General features: G+C 37.0%; 3 protein-coding genes across 11 annotated transcripts in view; 2 read left to right on the forward strand and 1 right to left on the reverse strand.

Moving 5' to 3' along the window:
* Nucleotides 1-23,101, forward strand: part of LOC106090092 (nuclear pore complex protein Nup154) — a 257,128-nt gene that overhangs the window by 194,265 nt on the left and 39,762 nt on the right. The gene's annotated exons all lie outside the window — the stretch shown is intronic.
* The window catches only part of LOC106092403 (uncharacterized), a 166,615-nt gene that overhangs the window by 70,357 nt on the left and 73,157 nt on the right, over nt 1-23,101 (forward strand). The window lies entirely within an intron of this gene.
* The window catches only part of LOC106090091 (uncharacterized), a 63,011-nt gene that overhangs the window by 4,880 nt on the left and 35,030 nt on the right, over nt 1-23,101 (reverse strand). For all 4 annotated transcript variants that reach the window (XM_013256166.2, XM_013256167.2, XM_013256169.2 and 1 more), the window contains 6 exons: nt 20,655-20,787; nt 12,657-12,801; nt 12,475-12,598; nt 8,838-8,970; nt 3,359-3,503; nt 3,154-3,292 (listed from right to left, as the gene is read on the reverse strand). In XM_013256166.2, coding sequence (XP_013111620.2) covers nt 3,154-3,292; nt 3,359-3,503; nt 8,838-8,970; nt 12,475-12,598; nt 12,657-12,801; nt 20,655-20,787 — 819 coding nt within the window. The remainder of the gene's footprint in view (nt 1-3,153; nt 3,293-3,358; nt 3,504-8,837; nt 8,971-12,474; nt 12,599-12,656; nt 12,802-20,654; nt 20,788-23,101) is intronic.

A 23,101-nucleotide genomic window follows, 5' to 3' on the forward strand; every position in this document is an offset into this window, starting at 1 on the left:
TTGATCGTCATTGAGCCAGAACTACTCTGGTTTACCGAGGGAGTTCAATTTCTTCAGGTGTAATGTAGTAGTCGTTCTCCAAGGACTACATTCACCCGGTAGCTTTTTGCCGCATCTGCTACCGTGTCTGCATGAATGTTGTCTAGGCCCGCTTGATCTAAAGGTTCCCTCTTGTAGCGCTGGACCTCTCGCCCTAGATCATGTAGATCTACCTTAAGGCTTCTGGGCGGTGAATACCTATCTACAAGATGATTATTTCGATAGTCTCTGCGATAACAACCCAGAGGGTATTGCTTAGACAGCATGTATTGGGTTGCCCAAAAAGTAATTGCGGATTTTTTAAAAGAAAGTAAATACATTTTTAATAAAGCTTACAATGAACTTTAATCAAATATACTTTTTTTACACTTTTTTCTAAAGCAAGCTAAAAGTAACTGCTGATAACTGACAGAAGAAAGAATGCAATTACAGAGTCACAAGCTGTGAAAAAATTTGTCAACGCCGACTATATGAAAAATCCGCAATTACTTTTTGGGCAACCCAATAGTTATGTAGGATCTTTGTCTCCGCCGTTTTTCGAACGGCGGCATTCTGACAGATCTGAATATTATTCCACTGCGTGTCACAGAGCTGACGAGACCAAACTGCAGCTGCATAACTTACCACAGACCGGCCAATTGCTTAATACGTGGTCAACAAGGTTTCTTTGTCTGCACCCCAAGTGCTGCCGGCAAGTGACTTGAAGACCTTGTTCCTACTTTTGACTTTATCGCAAATTGCTGTGGCATGTGCGGAGAATTTGTAAGAGCTGTCACATATGGTACCAAGTATTTTGGGACACTTGAGGGTAGGAATTGTCACTCCGTCGGCCATCACTTTCAGGTCCCTAAGCACCCCATGCGTGTATGAAGTGAATAATTTGGCTGCGATTTGAAGGCACATATCTTCAGATTTCTTGCAGCGAAATGGGAAGCAAGTTCGCTGAGGTAGACGTTTAACCTATCGCAGATGCAATCACTGGAATGGGGGGTCTGATGCCATGATCGTACAATCATCCATATGTGACACGATCTCAATGCCGTCTGGAGGGGGTGGAAGGGAGGACAGGTAGAGGTTAAACAGAGATATCACCACACCTCAGGGACTCCCTGTTTAACTCTACGATTTGTTTCGATTTCTTATTCCAAAATTCCAAAAATGACTGGCGACTACACAGATAATTCACGACCCAACATTTCAGACCGGGCTGGAGGGAGCAGTGCCACGAGGACCGTTCTATCACATGGCATGGTCTGATTGAAGTCACGGCAAATGTGTGCGGTGATGGCATGCAGAGCAGTTGTTGTGCTATGCAGTCTTAGAAATTCTTGCTGATGCTCGGCAAATGGAAAATCTCACACGAGACTCGGGAGCAGTAGTCCCTCAAGCCTCTTAGCTACTGGTGAGATTAGGGAGATCGGTCTGTATGACTCCCCCCAACCTCGGGTCCCTTTCAGGCTTCAGTAGCGGGATCAGTCTACCTATCTTCCAGACATCGGGTACCATGAGAGTGTTCAAAGACAGGTTGAGGACAGTCGTAAGGTACTCGATCCCAGTTTGATTCAGATTCTTCAGCATCAGTGTAGAGATTCCGTCGGGGCCCAACGCCTTGGATGACTTGGCGCCACGGATGACATTCGTAACTTCGTCCACGGTAAATTGTGATGGTTGTTCTTGGGCTCGGCGACCACGGATATGACGAATAGCGCTCCTCCTAGCCCTGTCACTCTCGGGATGCACAATAAATTGATGATTGAACAACCTGGCGCACCTCTTCGGATCAGTCACGGTTACGTCGCCAAAAGATACTGAGTTCCTGTTGTCCTGTCTACCCGGGGTTCGGGAGTGGCTTAACAGTAGAGCACAGCTTGCCTAAACCGGTACATTGCTCCAAATGTTCCAGCCACAAATTCCGGTATGTATAGCTCTATTTCGGCAGTACCGGACCTGACTGCTATCCCCATGAACTCCATGTTGGGGTCACTAGTGCCAGGCGTGGCCGAGATGGGTCTATACTCCACGGAATTTGCATGTGGAGTTGGCGATCCTCGTAAAGCTCTTATAGGCGAGCAAGCTCGTTCCGGTATATACGACCGTTCGACCGATCGTCGCGGGAACATGATGGCCATGGGTTATTTAAAGGCACCAATAAGGCCTTGGCACTCAGTATTTAAGTAAGCGCCGATGCCGCCCGGCCTTTTACTGAGACTCTCCACTCGATACCACTGATTGCCCTAGACTGCAGTTGCAGCTACTCTGTAAGGAGCATTTAACTATCTACAATCTATGGACGCGCCCGGTTGCTCCCAGCTAAACTTCTCGTGATAACGCCACGCCATGTTCTCTGTTGTAATGTCCTTGTTGCACTATTCTCCATCGCAGTCCTCCAAACTATTGAGGCGTAAGTTTGTATTGGTCTTCTCGCATTGGACTGCAAAGTAAGTTTGTAATTGGCCAAAACACGCTCTTTTAAAGCTAGTGGACCATCCGTCTACATCTGTAAGCGTTCTCTGTACACTCCTGAATGTCCTACTTTCGGTTCAGTTTCCTCTCCAAGATCGCACCTAAGTATTAGACATTGTCAGATATCGAAATCGATCTGTTGGGAAAACATTTAATTGCCTCAGCTACGTCTTCTTGGTGAACAGGCAAATTTCAGTCTTCTCTGGGTTAACATTCACATTGAAAGATCTAGCACAGTCGTACGCCATTTCTATGACCCTTTCGCCATTTTAACGTAGCTGATACCTATTGATACCCAATGCATACCAGCATCTTGGCATTAAGAGATTTTTCTATTTTGTGCACAACTTCGTGCAGGACCTCCCCTTTAGGCTTGGAGGTCTATACCTTGTCCCCTGCTAAGCTCATTTTGGAGTACATATACGCAAGTTCCAGGCGTGCTGTGTATATGGCAGCTAGTTAGGGCCAGATAATCCGTTTCTCTCTACAGTAGCGCCGAAAATATTCCATCAGGTCCTGGTGACTTCATGATTTAAATGACAGTTAAAATACCAGAAACCTCTCCAAGCTGCTCAATACCAAGCGAGGTTTTGTGACAGATTATATTGTGATCTCTTTGATATACAATTGGAGAAGTATGTATGTACCTACCGGTTCAGATTCTTCATTGTACATTTCCGAGCCTTCGGTATTTGGCTCAGCCCCATCTTCAGTAATTGGCTCAGCCTCATCAAATTTAACATTAAAATTATGAAGTGCTTCTTGTTTCTTTGGTGGTCTTGATAAGATCCTGATAGATATATCCATTTACTAACATTTACATATTCCTCATGAATCACAACCATTAAAAGCTTACCATTTTGGCGCCACATGGTCACAAAGGAAGCTCAAGCGATCAAATAAGTTCCATTGACTTTCAGTGATTTCATTAGCACAGATTTTTTTATAGTCCCTAACATAGCGATCACGCAAACTCTTCCATCGTGTATAGCAATCGGACTCTGAAATAAAAAAATTGGAAATGTATATAATGAAGCTTTTTTCATTTGAAAATAAAAATCTTACAAATTCTAAAAAGGAATATATTGGGTTGCCCAAAAAGTAATTGCGGATTTTTCATATAGTCGGCGTTGACTCTGTCAGTTATCAGCTGTTACTTTTAGCTTGCTTTAGAAAAAAGTGTAAAAAAAGTATATTTGATTAAAGTTCATTCTAAGTTTTTTTTTTAAATGCATTTACTTTCTTTTAAAAAATCCGCAATTACTTTTTGGGCAACCCAATAATATTTCCTTTCGACCTAAAAACTATAACATAAATAAGTGAAATATGGTCAGATGTGGAGCTTCTAAAATGAGGCTAATTCGTTCAAATTTTCGGCGAAATCTAATGAAAATTTACTACCTTGCTCCAAGAATATGATACTCGGGGCAAACATGGTCCACCAGCGTTCGGGTCTATACACGCGTCTTAATGGTGTAAATGTGAAACGGGCAGTTGTTAACCATGGCTATCCTTTCGAACGACGAACAGTGGGAGAAAATCAAAAAAAAAAAAAAAACTTGAAAAAAATATGCCGTATGGGAGCGGGTAGAGATATCTCTTTGACAGTTAAAGCTGAGGTGTTAGCGAGATCGTGTGCAAAATTTCAAGGCCCTAGGTGGTCCCGAGCGCGTCTTGGCAGGCCCCTAAAGTTGGTAACCCCGGCATTTCGAAAATTGTGCGGGCTGCCAAACCTTCAATTGTGGTCCGATTTTCATAGTTCTTTTTTTGCTGCATAGTGCTCAAAAAAGACCGCCGGAGGTTTATAATATCTCCACTGGTTTTGGGGATACATGAGTTTTAATTTTTATTTGTTCATATTATTGGCTTTGTATTTTGCAATTAACAAAGGCATTTATGGTTCGATTTTCATTTGTATGCATGATTTGGATTCGTGACAAAATTTGCTACGACTTTGTCGCAAAATGTGTCCACATCTGACTATTCAGTTAATAGTTATACAGCTTGGGAAAGAGCTGAAAAAAGTATATTTTTTGCATTTTTTGGTTAAAAAAAAAGTATTTTCATTGAATTGTCTTTATTTAAAACAAATTGCTTTAATACCTTAATCTTAAAAATAAAAATCGAACTACAAATATTACCATCGTCAATTGCAAAATACGAAGCCAATCTCTGCCAAAATTTCAACAAATAAAAATTAGAACTCATATCTCACCGAATCCAGTGGACATATTGTATTACCTCAAGCATACTTTTTGAAGAAATTTTTCAGCACTATCCAGCAAAAAAATCGGACAACAACCCAAACCAGTTTTCGAAATGCCAAGGTGACCAATTTTAGGGACCTGCCGAGACGCGCCCGGACCACCTAGGGTCTCGAAATTTTGCACATGACCTCGATGACAGCTGTAACCACAGTTGTAACTACCTTAAATTTCAAAGAGTTATCTCTATCCGTTCTCAAATGCCATATTTTTTGCTAGTTTTTTTTTCGATTTTCTCCCACTGTGCGACGGCTTGATGCTATGCTATGTTTGTTCGCGTACTTTTTCAGTAAAAATTTGCCGGTAAAGATTTGGGGGAGAGAAGAGCCTTAGCACTCTTTAGCTATGTATTATAATTAAACAGCTGGTTTTCATAAAACTGCTGTTCGATGCTACAAATTTCTGATGGGAAAAAACCTCCAGTAGAAATACAAGCTCTCAATTACAAAACTCACAAAACTTAGCTTGCTTTCTCGCACTTTTCCGCTCTCTTCTGCTGGCAAATAAAGTAAGTGAACGATTTCCACGCTTAATATTCATGCTTGAAAATCATGGCGAAACAATTAAAGGTGGCCTCATTTGTGCAACAACCACAAATCATATGGTGCAATCTGCCATCTTGTCATCAAGATGATCGTAGTTTTGCCAACACACGCAAAGAATTTTGTGAGCGTGTTTGTTTACGTGTGCGCACATGAGCAGATAATACGCGAGAAAGAAGATAACAACAAAGAGAATGCAAACAAAAATCTCTTATCTTAATCTTAATACCATCAAACCTAGCCTGCTATTAACGGCTGTTCGCGTAAGACCACCTTTTTAAATCCGCTTTGCATGAAAATGTGGTTTATCGGCTTCATATCTTCTAGTTGTAAACTTTCTCCCACTTTGGCTGTGTGTCGAATGGAAGCATCGTTGTAGGGATAGTAAAAATATGATGTTAAGTGTGTTGAATAATTTTTGAGTAGCTCAGGGGCTAGTAAGATTTTTGACAGCACAGGAAATTTTGACATTTCATTCATGACATAATTACCAGGTAGGGTTCCGTAAACAGCTGAGTACAATTTTTTCTCGCGAACTGCACTATCTGTCAACGAGCTTTTGTTGTGTGTATGTATTCTAGTAAAGAAGCATAACACACACAAACGACGAAACATGGCGCGAACTAGTTACATACACAAAATCAGAGTTGCACTAATCACTGATTTTGACAGATAGTGCACTCAATAATTTGTTGTTGGGCAACTGACACTACCTGTAAATGAATATCTTCTAATCTTGGTTTCATTGAGCAAAGTCCCATGTCAGTAATTGTAAATTCATTTGCGTTTTGGTAACCAACTTGCGTGCGGCATAACTTAGCCACCTACATTGTGGGCAGACGTCACTCAATTTAAACGACTTATTTGGCATAAAATAAGTAAAATTATTGTTTATTATCATTGGCAACGGGATTCTAAAAGGTTGTTATTAAACAATAACAGATAAAATTACAGTTTTGTGTTTGTAGTTTATTGAAATTATGGCGCTGCCGTTTAGTGATTTATCTATAACGAAAAATCTTGTCTACATGACATGAGTTTCGTTCTTCATTTTCATGAAAACAATAGAAAAAATAGCAGCAAATCGGCATTTGCATTTATTTTTCGTGTAGTAATGGCTTCTCCCGCTAAAAAAATTAATACAGGTGTCTTTAAAATAACATTAATTGTCTTACTCGCCGTGTTTTCCTCTTTTCCAAAGCAAGATCTACAATATCTCCATATTTATATTTTTGGAAAATATTCATTACGAAAATAATTATTGATTTCTGGCTTTTTCCTGTATTATTGGGTTGCCTAAAAAGCAATTGCGGATTTTGTAAAAGAAAGTAAATGCATTTTTAATAAAACTTAGAATGAACTTTAATCAAATATATAATTGCCATTTTGTTCGATAACCTTTTGCCATCTTCCTGACAAATTTAGTATTCCACGCTCATAGAACTTCTGGGCTTTATCTGCAAAAAACTGAACCAAGTGCGATTTTATAGCCTTATCATTGCCGAAAGTTTTACCATTTAAGGAGTTCTGCAAAGATCGAAATAAATGGTAGTCTGATGGTGCAAGGTCAGGGCTATATGGTTAATGCATCAAAAGTTCCCAGCCAAGCTCACTCAGTTTTTGGCGAGTGACCAAAGATGTGTGCGGTCTAGCGTTGTCCTGGTGGAATATGACACCTTTACGATTGACCAATTCTGGTCGCCTCTCCTTGATGGCTGTATTCAATTTGTCCAATTGTTGATAGTAAACATCCGAATTAATCGTTTGGTTCCTTGGAAGCAGCTCAAAATATACCACTGCCTTCCAATCCCACCAAACAGACAGCATAACCTTCTTTTGGTGGATATCAGCCTTTGAAGTGGTTTGAGCTGGTTCACCATGCTTGGACCATGATCGTTTTCGACTAACGTTGTTGTAAACAATCCTTTTTTCATGTCCAGTTATGATTCGTTTTAAAAACGGATCGAATTTATTACGTTTAAGGTTCATATCACAAGCGTTGATTCGGTTTGTTAAATGAATTTCTTTCAATACATGTGGTACCCATATTACAATTGACGCCAAACAAACAAATGTAAACTAAATTTCGCGCACTTTTTTTCTAAAGCAAGCTAAAAGTAACAGCTGATAACTGACAGAAGAATGAATGCAATTACAGAATCACAAGCCGTTGAAACAATTTGTCAACGCCGACTATATTACTACTATATTACTTTTTGGGCAACCCAATATTATGTGGCGTACACATCTTGTTCTGTACACATCTACTTCTAATTTTTGACAAACGTCAAAATTTTTCAGTATTAGAAAAAATGGTCCATTGGCACAGCAAAATTAAATTTTTTTCTTACCAGGGTAAAAAAAAAACAACCCCCACTTAATTTCTACATCTCACCATAGGAGATTGCTATCATTCGACACACGCTCTTTGTTTCTGAACTTCCATGCAATTTTCTTCATCATCGTCTTCTTACTTCGCCATAGGACAGTATTGCCTCGATTTACGTCGACTCTGTTAACATCGTTTCAATTTACGTCGTCAAAAGAATTGTTCCTAATAACTTGTATTTGATAGGTGCACCTGATAACCGACATGGTAGCGTGCTCGGATTTTCAGAGCGGGGGTCATGGGTTCGATTCCCACCAGAGGCCTTGGTCTATCGCTACTGTGGTATCACAATGGACTTAAAATTCTCTAAGTGAGTATGCCAAGGACTGCCACTCTCATCCAACCTAACCTAACTTCGATTTAAGTCGTCATTTGATTTAAGTCACCTTAATAGTTTCCGATAAAAATCGGTCGATCTCTTTTTGGGTTGAACTCGTTGTTTATTCTGGGGAATCCTAATTTTGTGTAGTTTGTATGGAGAAAATTGCTATCCCCGCTTACTATCACCGTTTATGGTGTCATCATTCAATTTGAATGACAAAACTCAAAGATGAAGAACGCAACATGATCATCAATGATTAAACGTTCTGGAATGCAAAAATTGCTTAGGAATGTAATAAAATCACATTTATGAACTCCGAGAAATATTTATTTAAAACTAAAATGATTTATTTTGTTAGTTTTGTTGATATTTGATTATTTCGGATATGTGTCAGTACAGCCAACGCTAAAGTACAAAGCATTTAGCTTGAACAGCGTTTTATTTATAAATAAGCCAGCGGATCCGCTGAACTGGTAAATAAAACAACCATGAAGTACTAATGCGGCATTTCTTACGTAGCGAAAGGGAGCTAGCTAAGAATCGCTAACCCACATGCAAGTAGGCGACAACAATATGTACATCATAAGGTATACTTTAATAGTATAGGGTTGCGGTGGTAAAGACGTCCATGACCAGGAGTCAAATTGGATCGGTATATGTACGAAAATTCGACAGCAATGGGGATAATACTCAACTAGTTAAATGGTCAGTTTCATTTACAACAAAATCGTTCGGACAATGGATTTTCAATGGGCTCAATAAGTCAAATAGGAAAGATATTGTATTCCTAATCACATGTATTGAAAACTTGTCCTTACCTGGTATGCCAACACATTTGCTGATGGAAACCCACGCCATCGCTCGTTTAACCTTGTTACAATATTCCCCATGTTTTCTTGCGTACAAAAGCTCATGTTTTTTTACTTCCTCGATTAGTAGTATATCGCTTTGCTTAAAAAAGAGATGTAAACAAAACAAAGCATATTAATTTATTTTGTTCCTACAACATAAGATAAATATCTTATAAATTAAAATGTAGGATTTTTAAGTTCAGAGACATATCCCACATAAACTATTACATGAAACAAATAAACAAAAATAAATGAGAAAATAATACCATTGAAAATTTAGATACAAATATTAAAGAAAAAAAAAATAAATGTTAAGTCGAACCACACCAAGACTCTGGCATTCATTCAAAGAACTGATTTTTTATAAATAAAAAATTATTGATTATGAAACATATCGATGGCTTAATATAACTCAACTAAATTTTTTTCAAAATGAAATTTTTTGTTTATTTTGGAAGACAAAAGCCAGATGCACCCTGCCTCCAAATTTCAGGTGGATACATGCAAGTAACAGATTTACAACGATTTATTTACATATAATAGTAATACAAGGCCCTCGAGGCCAAAAACGGCTTACTACTAATACATTCCCAATTAAAAAACTTGAACTTGAGCCCGCTCCGCTGCGCCTTCTTTTACTTTATATGGAACAAAATTTTCCTTGGAACATTTATTTTCGACAATTAAAGAGCTTTTAGTGAAATACCGTGCTACGAAAATAGTATATCGCTTGACAAACAGTTTAACAATTTAAGTGCCTATATCTGAATCCCATATGAATTTTAAGAATTGAAGTTTGGATTGTACTCCATACTTAAAATACTTTATTTCAGCCCGATATTCTCATGATGTCTGATTTAGGGGTGATTTCGGGGGTGAGGTGGTCCCCCAGACACTTGGCACTGAAAAAATATCCGCATCGTGCTCTTCTCTCAAATACCATTTATTTAAACCCCATATTGCCATTGGTTTTGAGGGGCGTTTACAGGATGAGGCGTCCCCCAAACACATGGTTATCAAATCCGTTCTCTAATCTCAAATACCCTTCATTTGAGCCACATATTAGCATGGTCGAAAAATGTTTACTCTTTGGGGGCTGATTTGGGGAAGGGGTGATGCCTTAAATACATAGTTCTAGATTTGGATATCAAATTCGTATTCTACTCCCAAATACCTCTATTTGAGCCCCATATTGCGATGGTCAGTAAAAATTGCTGTTTGTGGGGTATTTTGGGAAAGGGGTAGTGGGTATCAATTCTTGCCATACCCCCCCCCCCCCAATTCCTTTCATTTAAACCCCACATTGACATGGTCGGTAAATATGCCCGATTTAGGGGTGTTTTGGGAAGTGGGGTGGTCCCCCAATCACTAAGCCCTGTCCACTGAACTGGATAGATTATTATCGTTATCATGTCGATAACACGTGCTTTGTACTGTATTCCATAAAAAAGGGACATAATCGGCCCAATTCTGAAAACTCTTAATTTCTCCCTCGAATAAAATCCTCCTATTCTGATTGAATGGGGAGAGAACATTTTTGGGAGAGGGAATTTCGAATTCTCAAAAACAGCTGTTTTGCTTCAGCTGTTTTATTTTGGCTAAACATGTTACTATTATTTTTTGGAAAAAGAACATAAAATGGAAAAATAAGCAAAAAGAAGTTATAAAGGTTGATAAAAAAAGTTTACAAACATGTTTACTGTTGCTTTTGTAATGTTTGTTTTAATTTATGTATTTTAATGGTGCACAATTATGGCCTACAGCTTGTCACCATACTTATGTGTTGTGATAACAACTTTTCGTCTTCATCCAACAATCGTTGGCTAAATTAGATACTTCCAGAGTGGTTTTGGTTGACAGATTAATTGCGGCGTGTTGTCCCTGGTTGCATGCGGGGCACACATCCTGCATGTTGGCGTTTTCCCTTGCCAAAAGGAGTTAAGGTGGCTGAATCGTATGAATGCTATCAGGCAGATAGCCGTCTTATCTAAAGGCCTACTTTTATGGAACTAGAACTTGAAGATCTAATCGACATTTCCGGGCGGCGGCCGCTTTTATTGGTGTTTGGGACGGCTGCTGGACATAGTGCTGCCGGAAAGCGACTTATGGATTTATTCTTACTCTTGTGGAGTAAATGCTGCCAAATGTGGCGCCAAGTATCTTTGAATAATTGCCCACGAACATTACATTAAGGAACAGGCAGAAGACTTCTTGCACATCATTGAGTGCCGCCGGATTCAACTTTAAGCTCAATGATAAGGGACCTCCTTTAAGTATCCGACTCGGAACCGAGTGTCAATGAAATTGAAAATCTTAAGAAAATCTTCTATGGTGTGTATATGACATATTTAAACTAGGAGAACCTAACAAAATTTGTACTTGTTTTTGATGAAAAAGTGAAAAATTATTTCCATATATTTTAAATTGTTCGTAAGTAATAAAGAAGTGGTACCATTTTTTTTATAAAACCATAAAATTCACAAATTTTTATCCTAATGCCTTTCATTTGTTTAGGGGAATTTTTTCCAAGTTTTATCGCCTCATTCTCCCTTTTATATCGATTCAGAATATCTACTTTTTTTCCCTGCGAGAGATTTCCCTTTTTGGAAGTTTGTTTAGAATAAGGGAAAGGGGATTAGGAAAAAAAACTCTCAGTAAATTGTTATTCAGAATAGGGGAAAAGGGAGTAGGGAATAAACTCCCAGAGAATTTTTATTCAGAATAGGGCTGAATATTTCATTCGTACAGTTGCTGTGTTTTCTTATTATCTTAAGCAGGGTATTCTGTGTTTAGTTGTAAACTATCTTAATTTACTGAAACATATTTACTGCAAATTTTCTGCGCCAACACAACTCAGCCATCATATTAGGATGAATTGTGTCAAATTGCAAAAAAAAAAAATTAATTTTTCACACATTTTTCATTTGCAATTTAAACCTACAAACTATCAAAACACACTTTAAAGAAATGGAGACAAAGAAAATGCGAACACGTTCCGTAGAAGTGGTAGTGAGCATGACATAATTACCAGGTAGTGTACTGTGGACAGCTGAGTACAATTTTTCTCGCGAAATGCACTATTTGTCAACGAGTTTTGGTTGTGTGTGTGTATTATAGTTAAGAACTATGACACACAAACAACGAAAAATAGCGCGAACTATTGGGTTGCCCAAAAAGTAATTGCGGATTTTTCATATAGTCGGCGGTGACAAATTTTTTCACAGCTTGTGACTCTGTAATTGCATTCTTTCTTCTGCCAGTTATCAGCTGTTACTTTTAGTTTGCTTTAGAAAAAAAGTGTAAAAAGGGTATATTTGATAAAAGTTCATTCTAAGTTTTATTAAAAATGCATTTACTTTCTTTTAAAAAATCCGCAATTTCTTTTTGGGCAACCCAATACTTTATGGGGTCGTAGATCAATATTTCGAGGTGTTACAAACGAAATGACTAGGTTAGTATACACCCATCCTATGTAGGGGTATAAATATTGAGTTAGGCCCTTTTTACATTAAACCATCGAAATATCATGCGAACAAAAGCCGAAAAAGGAAATTTTAAATCTATAGTGCCAGTATAGTGCTAGCCTCTATGAATATTTTCTTACCGATTCAGGATCTTCGTCATACATTTCCGAAACTTTGGAAATCAATATCTCAGCATTTGGTTCAGAATCATCAAACTCATCAACAGTGTTGTCTTGTGATTCTTGTATAAATGATGATGATTTTCTAAAAAATATAAATTTACTATACATTTTGTCATAAATCATAAGCAATCAAATCTCACATTCTGTACTCCACTTGGTCACAAAGAAAGCTCATGCTATGAAATAAGTTCCATTGACACTCAGTAATTTCATTATTAAGAATTTTTTTATAATTCCTAACATAACGATCACGTAAAGTTTTCCATCGTCTATTGCAATAGCACTCTGAAACAAAAAGCATATGGAAGTTTTTTAAATGGGAATTTTTTCTTGAAAGTATAATTATTAATTCAGAGGTTAGCAAGCTAAATATAACCGACTATAACAAATTTGACCAAATCAAACATTAATAATTATGGCCTCTTTTGTTTATGACTGTGGTGGGTTTCTAATTCAAATAAAGGATAAATTTAGGGTTGCCAACATTTCAAAAATGGCATAAAAGATTGTGTAAAATTTTTCAACTTAAAAACTAGTATGTAAGCTAGGGCTGTATAACTATATGGTAGCATCAATGATTTGAGTAAAAACAAGTAAAAGCGTGCCAAGTTCGGCCGGGCCGGATCTTGGGAACCCAACACCATGGATTCTGTTAAAAATTTATGCAAAATAAATTTAGTTGTAGGGCATAATTTTGTTCTACATACCAAACTTCTGCCAAACCAGCAAAAATTAAAGCTTCTAGGAATCGAACAAGGATGATCGAGAGACCGGTCTACATGGGTGCTATCTCAGGTAATAGACTGATTTTGGCCGTATTTGGCGCAGTTGCTGGAAGTCGTACCAGAACATCACATGCAAAATATCAGCCTAATCGGACAAAATTTGCAGCTTGTAATGACTCAAGAAGTCAAATCGGGAGATCGGTTTATATGGAAGCTATGTCAGGTTCTTGATCGATTTGGGCCGTACTTGGCACAGTTGTTGGAAGTCACAACAGAACACTACGTGCACAGCCAAATCGGATAAATATTGCGGCTTCCAGGGGCTCAGAAATCATATCGGAAGATCGGTTTATATGGGAGCTACATCAGGTTACGTACCGATTTGAACCGCACTTGGCACAGTTGTTGGAGCTGAATAGGAGACACACAGATACCGTTCAGAGTTATGAGAGCTGAAATTAATTTTCGTGCTTTGTAATGGCTTGGGTAAAGCAAAAATGGAAGTACGTCCGTCACTTTTGAACAGACAGAGACAGGCAGCACGTACGTCACTGATAAAAACAATTCTGATCCAAAAATAAAAAGCAAGTGCAAAAAAACAACGAAGCATATCTATGCCGATCAAGAAAACTTGATGTCTCATTCCTCTGCTTGTTTTGGCTTCATATGCAACCGATCTGAGTGATGTTTGCAAACAACACACGATGTCCGTCGTCCAAATTGAAAACCAAATAAACTGAACGATTAGTAAAACGTTCGCGCATCTTTCACTCTATGGTATTTGTGCGTGTGTTTTTAGGTAACTTTGTTTTTTTTTTGTGGCATGCGATACAGACAATTGATTTGCCCAAAGTGACTATTGAATGCCAAATTTTGGATCTCATGAAGTTCTCGGACTAACATGGTGGATCGCGGTTTCTGATACGCCATGTATCTTCATAAAAACCTCTGTCAAATTGATTAAGGTGCTCTACTTCCCCAAGGACCATTGAGTACGAAGTAGAGCACGCTTTTTGTTCTTTCAGGGCTCAATAAGTCCCCCAGCTCTCCCAAGGGCAGTAAGAGAGCAAAAGGCTCAATTTTCCACTGTTCCGATACAAATTAATCATAAATGATCTACCCAAGGACCTTTGAGTACGGTGTTGAGCACGCTTTTGTTCTGAAACAGGGCTCAATAAGTCCCCTAGCTCTACCAAGCGCAGTAAGAGTGCAGAACGACTCATTTCCCACTATTCCGACACAAACTAATCAACAATGGTTGGAACAACAAAGCATGTTACTGCAAGTGCTATTTGTTCAAAGGCCACATTGACCTACAGCACAACGACGGGTCGATTAGTTTGGTATGTCTGTTTGCGCTCTTTTATTTTGGTCTTTAAAAATTTTTCGTGATTTTTTCAACATATTCCAGCTCGAGATCATTTTACTTCTTCCTATTCAAAGAATAGTATAGCCAAGAACTTATAGAAGTTAGGAAATTTTGTGGTTGTCAAAACATTTTGAATGGCATGGTGGATCCCGATTTTTCATACGCCATGTATCTTCATCAAATTGATTTAGCTGCTCTACATACCCAAGAAATATAGAGTCAATTAGTCCCCTAATTGAGTATTTTCGTAGTTAGTATTTTCAAAAATAGCAACTGTGAAAGTTGTACACATCGTGTGATACGTGCGAAAAATGTAATATTTCAATGGATTTCATAATAAATATGCAACGTTCTCGATTAAATCGAGCTTTTATTTCATCGAAAATACTCATAGATACATATGTTAAAAAAAAGTACAATACATAGGAAAATACATTCCGATTAGAGCGCGCTTTATTCGTACTTGACGTAAATAACGAAATTTTTTTCAATACGAAAATTGACTGCTCATTTCACATGTCTTATCGTGTAATAGCAGCTTAAGAGAGCAGAAAGATTTATTTTACATTATTCCGACACAGGGGCCACCGTAGGGCAGATGTTAGCATGACCGCCTATGACGCTTAATGCCTGGGCTCGAATCCTAGCAAGAACATCCGAATAAATTTTCAGCGGTGGATATCCCCTCCTTATGCTGCCGACATTTGGGAGGTACTGTACCATTTGGTACGGCAGCCATGTAAAAACTTCTCCACAAAGAGGTGTCGCAGTTCGGCACGCAGTTAGGACTCGGCTATAACAAGGAGACCCTTATCATTAATCTTTAACTTGAATCGGACAGCACTCATTGATATGTGAGAAGTTTGCCCCTGTTGCTTAATGGAATATTCATGGGAAAATTTCCATTTACTATTCTGATCAGTGTTGCCACTCAAGAAATTTATTTCCATCTACAATTTAAGAAAAAAACCTACCAAACTCGACCAAAACCTACCAAATGTTCTACAAGCCAAAAATGTGGTATATGTTTTTATACGCGTTACCGGAGACTAGGTCATTATGCCATTCAATTTTAAACACATCAAGTTATACACTTTCAGCTCTAAAAACAATCTAGTACTGTCTTTATTCATAAAGGATCTAGCCATGTCCGTTCGTCTGTTTGTTGAAATCACTCTATAGCCTTACGTTCAATAATGACCTATATCTTTATATAGCACCTTTTATACCCGTATTTTTGCCCCTATTTCAATGAACAACCGTGCCTAGTTTTACTACCAATTTGGGTCGTTCCAGTGAGTTGCATGGACCCCTCGACATCTTTGTATGCTGCTGCCAGATATGCCTATTTTCCGACTGAAGACTTAAAGCCTGATTTCCTACCCCGAATTTACGAAATTTGAAAGAGATCCCGTATCAGTTACGGCCGATATCAGAATTTACGTCCTTTTTAACGAAGTTTAAAACAGTGAGACCCCTTGCAACAGTATTTGGTGTCTCAACATCCTGGTTTTGTTCTGCACTCTTAACGAATGCGTAGAAACGACAAAACCAACCTACCAAGAGAATAAAAATCTACCAATTTTGGTAGGAACCTACCAAAAACGGCAGCACTGATACCGACGCAAACCAATCCTCAATGTTTAGAATATCAAAACACATCAACATTGCTATACCCTTGAACATTCATAGAATGTTACTGCAAGTGCTTTTTATGCTTTTATGCATACGGAGGTTTTAATCACCTCACTATTTCGAATTTCAGCGACTTTATGGGCTTTAAATCCTAAACCGGAATATCGGTCTATATGGCAGCTAAATATGGTACGATATGGGTCATATTCGGTTTGAATATCGGGGTCCCTAGTACAAATTCCTCTTTCAAATTTCAGCGAAATCGGACAAAAAATGTTGACTAAATGGGTTTAAGACCCTAAATCGCCAGATTAGTCTACATGATAGCTATATCCAAAATAGTCCGCTTTCATCCTCTCAAGAACTTAACCTGCGTATAGAAAAAAATACGAGTCTGTGCAAAATTTCAACTCAAAATCTCATTTTTGAATGACTGTAGCGTGATTAAAACTGGCGGACACACGAAGATCGTTAAATTGTCTTAGAATTTTACGACGATCAAAAATATATACTTTTTAGGGTCGGAAATAGATATAGCGATGTGTTGCAAACGGAATGACTAAATTAATATACCCCCTATCCTATGGTGGTAGGTATAATAAATATCATAAATATATACACATATCGCACAGTCGCTCACACTTATAGTCGGGCAGAAGCATCAACAAAATTTTAGCTCCACTATTATTCTTATTAAAGAAAACAATTAACATAAATTATTGTTTTATAAAAAAACGCTTTTATTTGAAAACAGCAAAACAAAAATCTACTCCAGGATTCAAAGGAAAATAATCATATAATCTTAAATAATAAAAGGACGCTTTTCAGTCTTGAAAATATGAATATTAAACATTAATATTTAAAAAAAAAGTAATGTATATGGTGGCATGGAACGGATTAATATCCGCATCCTCAACCTAATCTTCATCAACCTAACCTACAAAACAAGTAAAAGCGTACTAAGTTCGGCCGGGCCGAATCTTACATACCCTCCTCCACCATGGATCGCATATGTCAAGTTCTTTGCCCGATATTTCTTTATAGGAAAACAAAGGATTATGGATAAGAATTGCTAAGCTTTTGGAGCTATACCAAGTTATGAACCGATAGGGGTCATACTGGTGGCTCAAGAAATAAAATTGGGTGATCTGTTTTAAAGAAGCTATATCGGTTTATGGACCTATTCGGACCATATTCAACACGTATATTTAAAGTCATAGAAGAAGACTTTGTGCAACATTTCAGTCAAATTAGATAAGAATTGAGCCCTCTAGAGGCTCAAGAAGTATAATCGGGAGATGGGTTTATATGCGAGTTGTATCAGGTTATGAACCGATTTAGCGGTATAACAGTTGGAAATCAAAACAAAACACTTCATGCAAAAATTCATCCAAATCGGGTAATAATTACGCACTCTACCGGCTCAAGAAGTCAAGTTCCTAGACCGGTTTATTTCGGAGCTATATCGTTGTTGTATATAAAGTATATATAGTTGAAAGTTAGAACAAAACACTTCATGAAAAATGTCAGCCAGATCGGATGATAAATGCGCCCTCTAACGGCTCGAGAAGTCAAGATAAAGGATCGGTTTTTATGACAGCTATATGAAAATATGGACCGATATAGCCCATTTACAATCCCAACCAACCTGCATTATTAGGAAGCATTCGTGCAAAATTTTAAGCACCTAGCTTTATTCCTTCGGAAGTAAGGGTGGCTAAATCGACTTCGGGTGTCAAGACGATCAAGAATATATGTATATACTTTGTTCGGTCTCAGTTTCATATTTCTGAATTGAAATGAAGAAAATGAAATTAGTATACCTCATCCTATGGTGGGTATAAAAAATTCACAAAATTAACACATAGCTTGACGGCGCCTTGGCATGGATTCAACAAAATTTTTCAAACATCAGGACTAATATTATTCCATTCTTCTTGTAAAGCCATTTTTTTACTGATGCATTGATGTACCAAGCCTATCCTGCATTTTGGGACCTAATTTGTCCCACCAATGTTCAATTGCATTGATATGGGAATTTTGTGCCGGGATTTTTATGACCTTCGGGCAATTTTATAGCACCCAAATCATTGCATCAAGAGCAGTATGTTTCGGATCGTTATTCTGGTAGAATTGAAAGTTTGAAATCCGTGTTTTTGAACAAAAATGCAAATTTGTCTATGAACATTCCACTAAGGAATTGGGGCAAACTTTTCACATATCACTGAGAGCTGTCCGATTCCAATTTAATGCTCAATGATAAGGGGCCTCCTTTTTATATCCGTGTATGAACGGCGTGCCGCATTGCAACACCTCTTTGGGAAGAAGTTTTAACATGGCATAGTACTTCACAAATGTCGCCAGAATTAAGAGGGTATAACCACCGCTAACATTTTTTCCTGATGTTCTCGCCAGGATTCGAACCCAGGCGTTCAGCGTGATAGGCCGACTTGCTTACCTCTGCGCTACGGTGGTCTCGAATTTTTGAATATTTGCCATGTAAAATGTTCACCGAAATCTTCTCTCAATAAGTCCTATACTACGCGTGCTGTGTGGCATGTGGCAACGTCTTGTTGAAACCACATGTCATGCAAGTCAAGCTCTTACAGTTTAGGCAAAAAAATTTGGATATCATCTCACGGTAGCGCTCACTATTCACAGTTACATTGCGATTCGCATCATCTTTGAAGAAGTACGGTCCAATGATGCCACCAGCCCATAAACCGCACCAAACTGTGACTTTTCTGGATGCATTGGTAGCTCTTGCAATGTTTCTGGCTGATCTTCACTGCAAAATCGACCACTTTGCTTATTTACTTTCCCTTTGAGCCAAAAATGAGAAAAAATTAAACAGAAATGAGCGCGCGATGAACTATCTTAACAGAGCACGCATTTTGATAATAACATTCAATAATTTGCAAGCGTTGTTTGTTTCTAAGACGATTCATGTTTAAATTATAGACCAAACTGAAGATGTTTGACAGTGAAACAAAACACGAAACGTCCGTGAACTGGGTAAACCAGTGTTGCCAAAAAGAAAATAGCTAAAAGATCACCCTTTATCACTACTTACTTAATACAAAAATGGAAATGAATGGATAAAACATATTGACGGGCAAAAAAACCTGTAGGTCATTTTGGTTTTTTTGCTGATGAGAAATTTGTTCTTGCAACTTGGCCATGGAAGTAACTCTTTCGAAAAAGGCTTCTCTTTTTCCGGTTTAACCTCCGTCCCAGAAGCTCTTTCAACCATAGCAATTAATTTTGGGGCAGATATAAAAGGATTTTTTTTAACTTCTCTCAAAACCAAATTTTCATCTCTTGGCGATAGTTTTCTAGGTCGAGGCACGAGTTGTAACAAATTCATTTTCTTTATAGCTGGGTTTAGACCTCTAGCAAAGTTTTCGGTTGCAGACAAGACATTTATGTCGCCACTGAAAAATAGTTGTGCAGAATACAAGATGGCTGCAAACATCAATTTATAATTTTGCCCGAATTTATACAATTTTTTAACCAAGCACTTATGCACAAAAATTAATCGTTTTTACTTGCAAATAACTTAATTTAATTTTGCATGGTCCTGTCAAAACATACATTTTCATTCGTAATGTATGTTTCGTTTAAGATATGTCAGTGCATTTCTTATGGAAACGAAAACTTCGCCAGAGGTGCATACTGCGCCATAATATCGTGCACGGTTGATTTCCATTTATTAACCAATTTCGGTATTTTGGGATCAGATTTTCCTTCTAGAAATTGTTGTCTAACAACTTTACGCTATCCCAAAGTATTGGGTTGCCCAAAAAGTAATTGCGGATTTTTAATAGAGTCGGCGTTGACAAATTTTTTCACAGCTTGTGACTCTGTAATTGCATTCTTTCTTCTGTCAGTTATCAGCTGTTACTTTTAGCTTGCTTTAGAAAAAAAGTGTAAAAAAAGTATATTTGATTAAAGTTCTTATTAAAAATGCATTTACTTTCTTTTAAAAAATCCGCAATTACTTTTTGGGCAACCCAATAGATTGTTTATTACTATGCGAGTTGAACAAAAATCTTGAGCAATCTTCATGGTAGGCAATTTAAAATTGATGAATTATTTTGGCAATATGCAGAGAGAATGACAAAATAACGGCAAATTTACCGCTTACTATGCTGACAACATTGCTTGCCCGTCATTCAATGTTAGGCTTGAAAATGACTTCTTCTCAGTTTAGGCTTTACACACTTTTATAACGGTACTTAGAAATCAGTTTTGTTGTTGTTCTTATAAATGAGTGTTTTTGTAATAAAACAGAAGGAACCAGAGATGCATTTTCATTCAGAATAACAAAGATAATTTAAATACAATTTTGACCATGCTGCTGTCCGACTTTAAATGTGAGCGACTGTATGTTGAGCAATTGTTCTTACCTTTCATGCCAACACCTTTGCTGATGGAAACCCACGCCTCCGCTCGTTTAACACTGTTACAATGGTCAGGATGTTTTTTTATGTACAAAAGCTTATGTTTTTTAACTTCCTTGATTAAAAGTATATCGCTTTGCTTTAAAAATCAGAAGTAAACAAATTATAGGATTATTGCAACGAATCAAAAGTTGAGTTTTTGAGAAAAAATGGCCAATTGTTAAACGATATCAATTAATAAATGTATTAATAATGCAACCAAAACAATCAAAGACATAGCCAGGGGGGGGGGGGGGGGGGGGGGGGTATGGGCTCGGGCCCATTTTGTCTATAAAAAAAAATTTTATTAAATTTATTCTAAACACATAATTTTAGTTAAACTTTTTAAAATGATAAACAAAATATCATCTTTATAATATTCCACAGAGGCAAACTTTTGATCAGACCAGGACCACCTCAAAATTATTATTCTTAAGTACAAAAAAATTTTTTTAAACAAATTTTAATGAAATTTTGCGTAATTTTTTTAAGGAAAAACTTCATCACAATTTTTCGTAAAGAACAAATTTTAATTATCCAGTATAACAAAATTTCATTTCAATTTTTTTATATACACAAAATTTCAATAAATTTTTTTAAATTTTCAGTGAAAAATATTTTATAAAGCCAAAATTTCAGTAAAATTGTTTGCGCCTGCTCAATGCAACGCTACAGTTTGCTTAAACATTTTTAAAGTTTTTTTCTGTATTTTCTGTAAAGTATTTCTGTCCTAAATAGAAACAAAAACAAAATGAAAAATCACAAAATAAAATACAATGCGACATTTTTTCTATGTAAAGATAAAAGATGAAAGACATTTTTTTTCCAAAGGCAAATTTTAATGAAATATTATCTAAAGGCAAAATGTTGCTCAGCAATTGTTGCTCAGCAATTGAGCATCCTCGAAATTATTTTTTCTCTAAAAAGTTTTCACTTTTGATTTTTTTTTTTCGAGCAAGGGGTTAGCCTTTGAAGCCCCAAAAATCTTTGAGAAAAGCATTCAGAATAGAAGTTCAGGGACAAAAATGCGTTTATAGCATTCCCAATGTCTTTCTTCAAGAAACAAGCAAAATTTCCTAAAAATTTTTTATAGAAAATATTTTATCCCATTACACTTAACCCTCGAATGAATTCCAGATTCACTCCTAAGAATTTTGAGAAAAAATTTTGTTGGTTATTTTTGAATATGAAAAATGGCCAACTTTCGACAAGCCAATTTCCCCCAAAACATTACCATATATCACGGAGAAAAATTGTTTTTAACTAGTTTTAGCCGTCCAATTTACGCCAATCGCAATTTCATTATGATACCTCTTTCCTAGCTCGAGCAGGAATTTTTCTAAGACAGCTCCATTTTTGGGTATTTTTCAACCCATTCGTATTTAATGGGTTAATGACATTTTCTTTAAAGACCGAATCACTCAGATTAATTTACGCTTTAAAATAATTATTTCAAATGAAGCCTTTTCGTTTTTTCCTTGGAATTCCCTAATTCACAATACAGTATTTAAGGCAATTGAAACGGAGCTCATAGTGAGTTAGGATCGATATCTATCAGTCAAAGTAAGCTGCTTTGATTTTACCGTAGAGTTGGACACAGTGAAATATTTCTTAAAAACTCGTTTCATTTAATAAAAAGATTACAATGAAGATAACTAATTACCCACCTTAAGTAAGGAAATGTTGTTAAAATAATATTAGTCGGCAGACTTTAATCTCTATAAGAACAAGTTTTATATTACACTTACGGTTGTCGCTAGGTCCAATTATTTATTTATTTCATCTACCGTGTAAAAATTAGTGTTCAATGAATTAAAAAAGTTTACAACTCCAATAACGTGGAAATCTTTTCATATTTCTAATTTCTAGTTCTACCGTCTTTTCTTATTCTATCTCCAATAAATTAGGAAAACTTTCGGACTCTTAAAGATGCTATAATAAAGGACTCTTAAAATGCTATAATGGCTATAATATAATGCATCAACATTATATTATAGCCATTATAGCATTACATTATTGCTATATACGGCAATAGTTGGATGCAATTTTTACCGGACATCTTTTCCTCCAAAATCGGATTTTCGATCGATTTTAATAAAGTTCGGAGAAGAACAAGGTGGATTAACGAAGGTGGCCTCACACGGACAGCCAGCCAGTTTGACGGTATTAAGATGACAGTTCTGTGTTTACATTCACAACAAACAACCCAATTTTTTCAATTCTCTTTGTGTGAGTTTCTCTTTCTCTCATGTTAATTGGTTGTGTTGAGAATAATGCTAATTTTGAAATGACACCTTGATGACGAGATGGCGATTGCACCATATGATTTGTGGTTGTTGTGCAAATGAGACTACCTTTAATTGTTTCGCCATGGGAGGAGATATTAGTGGCATCATTTAAACATAACGTAGATG

The sequence above is a fragment of the Stomoxys calcitrans genome, chromosome 1 (assembly GCF_963082655.1).
Source record: "Stomoxys calcitrans chromosome 1, idStoCalc2.1, whole genome shotgun sequence".
Classification (NCBI taxonomy): Eukaryota; Metazoa; Arthropoda; class Insecta; order Diptera; family Muscidae; genus Stomoxys; species Stomoxys calcitrans.